The sequence below is a fragment of the Nansenia antarctica genome (assembly GCF_963989245.1).
Source record: "Nansenia antarctica genome assembly, chromosome: 1".
NCBI lineage: Eukaryota > Metazoa > Chordata > Actinopteri > Argentiniformes > Microstomatidae > Nansenia > Nansenia antarctica.
The window spans coordinates 35,901,507-35,912,580 of NC_137674.1; the positions used below are offsets into that span (position 1 = coordinate 35,901,507).

The 11,074-nt window shown below is 52.6% G+C and overlaps 2 protein-coding genes across 1 annotated transcript in view; both read left to right on the plus strand.

Annotated features, from left to right (window-relative positions):
• mnat1 (MNAT1 component of CDK activating kinase) overlaps positions 1-9,238 on the plus strand; it is a gene marked incomplete at both ends in the record, with an annotated part of 34,317 nt that extends 25,079 nt beyond the window's left edge. The window contains 2 exons of the mRNA XM_080546991.1: positions 7,409-7,543; positions 9,077-9,238. Coding sequence (XP_080403117.1) covers positions 7,409-7,543; positions 9,077-9,238 — 297 coding nt within the window. The remainder of the gene's footprint in view (positions 1-7,408; positions 7,544-9,076) is intronic.
• LOC308166724 (homeobox protein SIX6) overlaps positions 1-11,074 on the plus strand; it is a gene marked incomplete at both ends in the record, with an annotated part of 165,212 nt that overhangs the window by 72,808 nt on the left and 81,330 nt on the right.

Consider the following 11,074-nt stretch of genomic DNA (forward strand, 5'->3'; position numbering starts at 1 on the left):
CCCCCAGGCCCAGCCGACCCCCCTCCCTGTACCCTGCCCTGCCCAGCCCGGAGGGAGAAGGGGGGGTCATCAGCTTTAAGGGCTTTGCGCCGGGGGGCAGCTGCTGCCTGCAGCACGGTTATATTTACCCCTTCGAGGGGAGGGGGTGGGGGGGGGCAGGGACTTTTCCTCTGGGCCAGAGGGAGGGGGGAGGGAGGGGGGGGGGGGGCGGCACAAAGCTCTTTATCCGCACAGAAGCACTGGCAGTACCCAGGGCTGGAGGTGGCAGGGAGGAGGGGGTGAGGGAGGTAGAGGGAGGGAGGGAGCGAGGGAGGGAGGGAGGAGGAGAGAGAGAGGGGACGAGGGAGGGGTAGAGGGAGGGAGGGAGGAGGAGAGAGAGAGGGGACGAGGGAAGGGGTGAGGGAGAGAGAGAGAGAGAGTGAGAGTGAGAGGGGGGGGAGAGAGGGGACAAGGGAGGGGGATGGGAGAGAGAGAGAGAGAGAGAGAGGGAGGGAGGGGGAAAGAGAGGGGCAGGGAGGGGGAGAGAGAGGGGCAGGGAGGGAGGAAGGGGGAGAGAGAGAGGGGGGCAGGGAGGGAGGAAGGGGGAGAGAGGAGAGGGGGGCAGGGAGGGAGGGGGAGAGAGAGGAGAGAGGGGCAGGGAGGGAGGGAGGGGGAGAGAGAGGGGCAGGGAGGGAGGGGGAGAGGGGAGAGAAAGGGGCAGGGAGGGGGAGTGGGGAGAGAGAGGGGAGGATTCACTCTAGGGAAGGCTTCAATCAGTCACTGGAGGTCCTGAAGTGTGCTCATTAGACTGATCCCAGTACACCCCCCCCCTCTCCCCCCCCACCCTCTCCCTCTAGCAGGGCTAGTCTACATCTATAGATGCTAATTAGCTGACGTTTCTTTCTATCCAAAGTGACTTAGGGGGTGTTCTCACTAGAACATTTGCTTCACTGAAACAGAGTTTAGGATAAAGTTCGCTTTGCTCTGCGTCGTTTGGAGCTGTGAGAACGCGCATTCGAAGTCGCTCTTGCAGCAAAGAACCAACGGATGCTCCGCTTGAAAAGGGTGGTTTCGCTTCGGTTAGAAACGACGCATCATCACTTTGCTTCGCTTCGCTTTTGGTGAGAACGCTGCTCGAGGCTGTCCATAGGAAAACAACAGCGCACGCGTGTTGATCTGGATAAGAGCGGGACAACGGGCAAATTTTTTTTTTCTTCTGACCAATCAACTACCACGTCTGTTGCTTCGATTGCGTATGTACTTCGTTTACATGAAGGGCTGTGAGAACGCAAATCAGAGAAATAATTTATGCAACAATGTTGTGAACTCATCCACTTGCTCCGGGTCTCGATTCGGAAAGGAGGGGGGAGGACTGGAGTGTGATATGATATGCTCAAGTGATCCTCCCCTGCGGTTTTATTGAGATGGATGCTCCCTAGAGCTGTGTTTTAGTGTCGCAGGGGACATTTAGAGAGTCTTAGAGAGAGACACACACTCTCTCACACACACACACACACACACACATCCTGGTTGTAAAAATGGGCCTCTCTCTCTCTTCAATGTTGTTAGCAGATGTTTGTGTTGGCTGTGAGGCAGTGGAGCTGCAGTGGTCCATAGTTCCACGGTCCCTCTTCTCCTTCCCTGACCTTAGCTGGGGGGTCTCTCTCTCTCTCTCTCTATCTCTCTCTATCTCTCTCTCTCTCTCTCTCTCTATCTCTCTCTCTGTCTCTCTCTCTCTCTCTCTGTCTCTCTCTGTCTCTCTCTCTCTCTCTGTCTCTCTCTGTTTCTGTTTCTCTCTCTCTGTGTCTCTCTGTCTCTTTCGTTTTTGAACTGCAATGAACTGCTTCTTCTTCTTATTCTCTCTGTCTCTCTCTCTCTCTGTCTCTCTCTCTGTCTCTCTCTCTGTCTCTCTGTCTGTCTCTCTGTCTGTCTCTCTGTCTGTCTCTCTGTCTGTCTCTCTGTCTGTCTCTCTCTCTGTGTCTCTCTCTGTCTGTCTCTCTGTCTGTCTCTCTATCTGTCTCTCTCTCTCTCTGTCTCTCTATCTATCTCTCTCTCTCTCTCTGTCTCTTGGACCATCATGTGACCCCGGCGTTGTTCCGTGGCTGCGCTGACAGAGTGATCACCGGTTGCGGCAAAACAACCGTCTCACACTGATCCACACAGGCTTTAAATAGAAGGTGATGAGTTCAGGATTGAAGGTTTCGGTGGTCCAGTGTTAGTGTGAGGGGGTCTTTGGAGAGGGGGGAGCTTTGTGTCGCATGTTTTTTTATAGTGGCATGATTACAGACCTCCTAAACTGTTTATAGTTAATGTTTTGAGGCCTTATTGGACTATAGATTGCAGGTGTAACACTGCTAGACTAGATAGAAAGGTAGGTAGAAAGGTAGGTAGAAAGGTAGGTAGATAGGTAGGGTAGATAGATAGGTTGGTAGGTAGGTTTGTAGATAGATAGGTAGGTAGGTAGGTAAGGTAGGTAAACTGGAACTTTTTGGGCCTATGGATCAGCCGTATGTCTGGAGGAAGAAGAATGAAGCATATGCTGAAAAGAACACCCTGCCTACAGTGAAGCGTGGCGGTGGCTCAATGATGCTCTGGGGCGGCTTTGCTGCCTCTGGCACTGGAAACCTGCAGCGTGTGGAGGGCACGATGGATTTAGTCAAGTATCCGGAAAAAACGTCATGCCGTCTGTGAGGAAGCAGGATTGTCCAACAGGACATTGATCCCAAGCATACCTCAAAGTCCACCAAGGCTTGGTTTCAGAAGAAGAAATGGAACATTCTAGAGTGGCCGTCACAGTCACCTGACTTGAACCCCGTAGAAAATCTCTGGTGGGATTTGAAGAAGGCGGTTGCAAAACGCAAACCTAAGAATATGACTGAACTGAGGCCATTGCCCATGAGGAATGAGCTAAGACTCCTCAGGAACGCTGTCAGAAGCTGGTGTCTGGCTATGCATCACGTTTGCAGCAGGTCATAACAGCAAAGGGGTGCTCTACTAAGTACTGAAGATGCTTGTCATGAAGGGGTTGAATCATTTTGAGACTGCAGTAGTCATTAAAAGTAGCATTTTGTTTTGGATTTGGATAAAAAAAAAACTTGTAATATTAGTTTCATTGAACTACTTAAACAGTTGTTGTGTAATTTGCTTATTGCAAACAGATGTGAAACTGAATATTTTGCCAATAAATCTAATGTGCAATGGGGGTTGAATAATTTTGCAACTGTACATAGATAGATAGATAGATAGTTAGGTAACTAACCAGGGTTAGTTCCTGGGCTGTGGGGGGCTGAGCTGTGGTTAGTTCCTGGGGTGTGTGGGGGGGTGGGGGCTCCTGGGGTTAGTTCCTGGGCTGTGAGGGGGGTGTGAGGGTCTTGGCTGGGTGGGGGTGTGAGGGTCTTGGCTGGGGTTAGTCCCTGGGCTGTGTGAGGGTCTTGGCTGGGGTTAGTTCCTGGGCTGTGAGGGGGGGGTGTGTTCCTGGGCTGTGTGGGGGTGTGAGGGTCTTGGCTGGGGTTAGTTCCTGGGCTGTGTGAGGGGTCTTGGCTGGGGTTAGTTCCTGGGCTGTGTGGGGGTGTGAGGGTCTTGGCTGGGGTTAGTTCCTGGGCTGTGTGGGGGTGTGAGGGTCTTGGCTGGGGTTAGTTCCTGGGCTGTGTGGGGGTGTGAGGGTCTTGGCTGGGGTTAGTTCCTGGGCTGTGTGGGAGTGTGGGGGGGGTGAGGCTCTGGGAAGCCTCATTATGGATCATTATTCATGCTGGAAGCAGCTTCTGGCTGCGGTGACGACAACAGCAACCAAGAAGCATCAACAATTAGCATGTGTGGACCCTGCAGTGGTGCAGCCTGTTACACAGAGGAGGAGCAGGGGAGGAGTGTGTGTGTGCGAGAAAGATGTGTGTGTGTGTGTGTGTGTGTGTGTGTGTGTGTGTGTGTGTGTGCGCGTGTGTGTGTGCGTGCATGCAGGGGTGATGTGTGTGTGTGTGTGCGTGCTGTAGGGGTGTGTGGTGAGTGTGTGTGTGTGTGTGTGTGTGCGCGTGTGCTGTAGGGGTGATGGGTGTGTGTGTGTGCGTGCTGTAGGTGTATGTGCATGCGCTGTAGGGATGGTGTGTGTGTGTGTGTGTGTGTGTGTGTGTGTGTGTACAGTATGAGGTCCGGTGCCCTGCCAGTTGTCAAGGTGACCTTGGACAGGAATGCAACCCAACCCAAACTGGTCTGTCTGTAAAACTAAGATTTACTGCTCTCTCACCATCTGTGACTCTCTCTGTGTCACTCTGTCTGTCTGTCTGTCTGTCTCTCTCTCTCTCTCTCTCTCCTCTCTGTCACTCTGTCTCTCACTCTCCCCCCCCTCTCTCTCTCCCTCCCTCCCTCTCTCTCTCTCTCCCTCTCTCTCTCTGTGTCTCTCTCTGTCTTTCTCTCTCTCTGTCTCTCTCTTCCTCCATCTCTCTCTCCCTCCCTCTCTCTCCCTACCTCCCTCTCCCCCTCCCCCCCAGTCTGTCTGTGTGATTGGCGCAGCGGGGAGCGACGCGGCGTTGAAAGACCAGAAAGAAGATGGATGGAGAGAATGAGGGAGTGGGAAAGAGAGAGAGAGTTAGAGAGTGGCCGGTCTGGGTTTCATTAGCCTGCGGTGGGGCTCACAGTGTTGGAGGGATGAATGGGAGGGTGGAGGGTGGAGGGTGGGGTCACTGGCACCGCGGGGTTAAAGGTTGAGTGGCAGCAGCAGCAGAGAGCAGTGCGTGTGCTGTAGGGGTAGTGTGTGTGTGTGTGTGTGTGTGTGTGTGTGTGTGTGTGTGTGTGTGTGTGTGTGTGTGTGTGTGTGTGTGTGTGTGTGTGTGTGTGTGTGTGTGTGTGTGTGTGTGTGTGTGTGTGTGTGTGTGTGTGTGTGTGTGTGTGTGTGTGTGTGTGTGTGTGTGTGTGTGTGTGTGTGTGTGTGTGTGTGTGTGTGTGTGTGTGTGTGTGCGTCTTGATCTTATTACCACATAGCTGGGGCAGATATAGACAAAATACCACTAATTCACTGTTTCTGCTCCGTGTGTTTTTACACTGGGCTGTTTGTTGTGTGTTTCATACCCACCGGCTTTGGTCATTTTATTGTCTGTGTGTGTGTGTGTGTGTGTGTGTCCTGGGTTACACATGTTAGTCGTTTAGTTGGTTTTCATCAGCTTCCCTCCGTGTGTTATGTGTGTGTGTGTTGTCGATACGGCTCTCTCTTTTTAGTTTTTTTCATTCTTTCTTTTTTCTCTCCTTCTCTCACTCCCTCTCTCTCTCTCTCCCCTCCTCAGAGGGTCTGTTTTTGTTTAGGCCCCATCTCTGTTCTTCTCTGTTCTTCTCTTCTGTCCATCTCTGTTCTTCTCTGTCCATCTCTGTTCTTCTGTTCTTCTCTTTTCTGTTCTTCTCTGTTCTTCTCTGTTCTTCTCTGTTCTTCTCTGTTCTTCTGTCCATCTCTGTTCTTCTCTGTCCATCTCTGTTCTTCTCTGTTTATCTCTGTTCTTCTCTGTTCTTCTGTCCATCTCTGTTCTCTGTCTTCTGTCCTTCTCTGTTCTTGTCTGTTCTTCTGTCTTCTCTCCTTCTCTGTTCATCTCTGCCCATCTCTCTTCTTCTCTGTTCTTCTGTCCATCTCTGTCCTTCTCTGTTCTTCTGTCCATCTCTGTTCTTCTGTTCATCTCTGTTCTTCTGTTCATCTCTGTCTATCTCTGTCTATCTCTGTTCATCTCTGTTCTTCTAATTGAAAGAAATAGAAGCCGCACACTCACCCTAACCCTGCGTTGACATGGTCAACGCTTAACCCGCTACGCCACCTAAGCGGCCCTATTATTATATTATTTAAGACTTGACAAAAGGCTACGGACGAAACTGAGTGTGCGCGTTCTATTTCTTTCAATTGGAATCTGCTCCGTTTCCGTTGCCAGCACCTTGCCTAGATTTTCTGCGGTGTGCGCTCTCTCTCTTCTTTTCATCTCTCGACCCCGGTCGTAACCTTCCTTCCTTCCAGTCAAACTGCTGTTCTGCCAAATTAAAAACATGGCCGACCCCTCTCCCCTCAGTGGTAATCGTGCCCCTCCCTCCCCCTCCCCATCGCGGGCTAATGGCCCCGGCACCGCTTCAAACAACAACGCAGCAGCAGCATCGTCCTGAGGAATGGATCACGTTTCTCGACTGCCGGCCGCTGTCAAGGGCACGAGACACCGATGTCCCCTGCTCTAGTGTGTGTCTACCGGGGAGCCGTGTGTGTGTGAGAGTGAGAGAACAAGAGAAAGAGAAAGAGTAGTAGATAAATCATTCAGAGCATGAGCATTTCCACGGGAATGTTATTGGTTTTAATATTTTGCAATCGTGCCAAGGACATGTCATTTCACGTGACACAATTTTGAGAGAGAGAGAGAGAGAGAGAGAGAGAGAGAGAGAGAGAGAGAGACTGTAAAAGCCTAGTCTAGAGGTTAGAGAGGCCGGCTAGCAATCGGAAGGTCGCTGGTTCGATCCCCGCCTTAGGAGGGAGCTGCTGGTGACTGGAGGGTTGCTGGCATGATATCTAAGGTGCCTATCACTGCCGTTGAGCAAGGCACTTAACCCCTAATTAATCCAGGGGCGCTGACTATGGCTGACCCTGTGTCTAGAGCCTAAAAAAAATATTTTGTTGTACTCTGTGCAATGACAGATTGAATGTAATCTAATCTGAATGGTTCAGTCAATTCAGGAAATGGCAGTGATGTCATCCAGGTTAGAGGTGATTGATGACGTTTTCTCGATAAATCAACTCGAGGATCTTGTTGATTGGCAACTGATCCTAGTCTCACACACACACACACACACACACACACACATACATACATACATACAGACGGTGCAGCACACTTCCTCTCTCTCACAAACCATGCATGAAGGCTTACATAATGTACACACACACACACACACACACACACACACACACACACACACGAACACACACTTCCGGTACGGAATCCAACACAGAATCCTTTTGTCTTATCTCTCTCACTCTGACCTGGATCCTGGCTCTGCCAAACCCACCGCCAGCACTCACACCTGAAAAATGTAGTCAGACACAAACCGCCGTTTAAAAACCAGTCAGTCAGGGCTGTAGCGTGTGTTTCCTCAGGGTTTGATTGACAGCAGGCCTGTGTCATCCAGAGGGTTTTCCCCCTACTTAAGTCAGCCGTTATGGTCTTCATCACTCAGTACACTGCACAGACAATGAAGATGACATGTTGTATCCTCCCTCTCTCCCTCCCTCCCTCCCTCCTTCTTTCCCTCCCTCTCTCTCTCCCCTGTCCCTCCCTCTCTCCCGCTCCCTCCCTCCCTCTCTCTCTCCCTGGCTCTCCCTCCCTCCCCTCCCCTCCTCCCTCCCTCTCCTCACTCTCTCCCCCCCTTCATCCCTCCTCCCTCCCTCCCTCCCCCCCTCCCCCTCTCCCTCCCCCTCCCCCAGGGTCAGACAGTCTCCCTGCAGCCCATGGTGAGGCTGGAGGAGGTGTTGTACCACTACCAGCCCATCATCGTGGAAACTCACGGCCCCCGGTACCTGAGCTGGATCAGCTGGGACGCCTCGGGTAAGAACACACCTGTACACACACACCTGTACACACACACCTGTACACACACACCTGTACACACACACCTGTACACACACACCTGAACACACACACCTGAACACACACACCTGTACACACACCTGAACACACACCTGTACACACCTGAACACACTACACTAACCTGTACGCACACACCTGAACACATACCTGAACACATACCAGAACACACACCTGAACACACACAGCTGAACACACACACCTGAACACACACACCTGAACACACACACCTGAACACACACACCTGGACACACACCTGGACACACACCTGGACACACACCTGGACACACACACCTGTACACACACACCTGAACACACACACCTGTACACACACACCTGTACACACACCCCTGAACACACACACCTGAACACACACACCTGAACACACACCCCTGAACACACACACCTGAAACACACACCTGTACACACACCCCTGAACACACACACCTGAACACACACCTGAACACACACACCTGAACACACACACCTGAAACACACACCTGAACACACCCCTGAACACACACCCCTGAACACACACACCTGAACACACACACCTGAGTACACACACACCTGAACACACACCTGGACACACACCTGGACACACACACCTGTACACACACACCTGTACACACACACCTGTACACACACACCTGTACACACACCTGAACACACACACCTGTACACACACACCTGTACACACACCCCTGAACACACACACCTGAACACACACACCTGAAACACACACCTGAACACACACCCCTGAACACACACCCCTGAACACACACACCTGAAACACACACACCTGAAACACACACCTGTACACACACCCCTGAACACACACACCTGAACACACACACCTGAACACACACACCTGAAACACACACCTGAACACACACCCCTGAACACACACCCCTGAACACACACCCCTGAACACACACACCTGAGTACACACACACCTGAACACACACCTGGACACACACCTGGACACACACACCTGAACACACACACCTGAAACACACACCTGAACACACACCCCCGAACACACACCCCTGAACACACACACCTGAGTACACACACCTGTAATACACTAATATTGTAATATAATCCCACTGCCATTGGCCCCAGCTCTAGCAGGGTACATGGTACATGTTGAGATCTCGAGGCTAGCTAGCAGGGAGAGCAGCGTGTGAGGGGGGGGGGCAGGCGGGGGGAGGGTTATGCTGCTCTGGGGCGCCTGGGACGTTTCACTGGAGTCGCCCCTGATTAGCTGTGAGAGGGGAATAGGGCTAGGGGGGTGGAGATGGGGGGGGGGTTCAGAAGGGGTCTGGGATAGCCTGTGTTCCCCCTGCCCCCAGCCCCCACAGAGCCTCTCCTCAGATCGGTCCATCAACACACACAGGAAGTGCTTCTCCCCCCCCCTCCTCCCCCCCCCCCCCCCCCCCCCCCGGTCCCCTGGGCCAATCACTCAGGAGTGGCCACTGGCTCAGCCCCTCCCCCCTCCCCCTCAGTCCACACACCAAACACCCAAACTACACAGCCCATCCATCAGCCAGCGCCCTGCAGTCTGCACAGCCACACCGCCCCCCAGGCCTGGCACCAAGCCCCCGCCCACTGGCTCAGAAGCCTCTCCCACTGCCTCAGAAGGGCCGCTCTCATTGGTCCTGAAATAAGTGACTCCTCCCTCATCATAACTCATAACAACCCTCATTTAGCAGACGTCACATTCTGTGTGATGTTTACGTTGTTCCAAATCATAAAAAATAAAAAAAAGATATTTTACTAGCTTATGATAAAAATGCACTATTGATTTTTTTTTCCGTTTTTTTGGTTTTTCTCAACCCATTTAACTAATTGACTCCAAGCGACACCTTAATTGAAGTTAAACTTTTTTCCTCTTAATGGCTTCCAGGAAGGTATAGGGAGGATAAGGGATACTTGTGTGTTTACGTTTATACATTTAATACATTTATACATTATGTATGCAGCGGAAAAACGCTGAGGGTTCGCTTCTTTTGGTCTGTGCCGATCGATATGCAGATGAAACACATTTAAAAATGATTGCCGCATGCTCGGGCTGACAGTGGCGGTTTTGGGGGGGTGGGGGAGGGGTTGGGGGGCGCCCTGAGAGGAAGTAGGCTCTGCCACAGAGATAATGAGGCTTCACTGGATGAGGAACGCCGGCCCCCCTGGGGGCTCAGCCAGGGACAGGCCAGCCTAGCTAGTCGTCTGTCTGACAGATAAAAACACAACTCCCAGGATGCAGCGGTGCTCCGCTCTGTCAGGCCGAGACGGAATAACTGCTGACACTTTGTTCTTCTCCTTCTCCTTCTTGCGTTGTGGGCAGTTTGAGATTCAGCTGATTCAAGTTTGGTGGTTTTATACACACACACGTGCCAGAACGTACACACACACACACACACACACACACACACACACACACAGGCTTAGTGTCACATACACATACGATCACATAGTCCCACTCTCCCTTTTTCAAGCACAAAAGAACTCCTGTGATGTGGTGGAGTTGAAAGGCATGTGTGGAGAAGAGAGGGAGGTGAGGGGGGGGATGAGGATGAGGGATGAGAACAGAGGGAGGTGAGGGAGAGGGAGAACAGAGGGAGGTGGAGGAGAGGTGAAAGAGAGGGTGGAGAGAGGGATGAGAACAGAGGGTGGAGGAGAGGTGAAAGAGAGGTGGAGGGAGGTTGAAGAAGAGAGGAGAGGGTGGAAAGGTTGAAGAGAGGAGAGGGTGGAGAGAGGTTGAAGAGAGGAGAGGGTGGAGGGAGGTTGAAGAGAGGAGAGGGTGGAGGGAGGTTGAAGGAGAGGAAGGAAAGGGTGAGAGAGGATGAAGAAGAGAGGAGAGGGTGGAGGGGGGTGAAGGAGAGAGGAGAGGGTGAGAGAGGGATGAGAACAGAGAGTACCCAGTACAGTTGGGCTCAGAGCTCCAGTCTCCTGACCTGTGAAAGGGTATTGGTAGGTTGTGTGTGTGTGTGTGTGTGTGTGTGTGTGTGGGGGGGGGGGGGGGGTATGGATATGTAGGGGGGGGGGGGGGGGGGGGGGGGGGAGGGGCTTATTTTAAACCAGGGCTGTTTGTCTTGGTCAGGGTGGAGGGTGACAGCAGCACCGAGGGTGATTCATCTTGGACAGGAGAGTCTGGGGTGACCGGGGGGGGGGGGTCAGGCCCCATAGCCCCCCCCCGTGGCCGCCCCCGTGGCCTCTATGGGCCAGACTCTGAACAGGACGTCCAGCCTTCCCCAAGGCCGACTGGAGCCTCGCTGCTCATTCTGGGGTCTCCCTCTCCTTCTTCTCTCTCTCTCTCCCCGACTCCCTCTATCTCTCTCTGTGTGTGTGTGTGTGTGTCTCCTGACTCTTTCTCCCCCCCCCCCTCATCTGTCTCTTTCGCCTTGTCCCTTTGCCCCCCAAAAAAACCGCAGGAGCGTTTCGCGCCTGCCAGAAAAAGAGGGACACGCCGCTCTCTCTCTACACAGTGAGCACGGGAATCTCTCTCA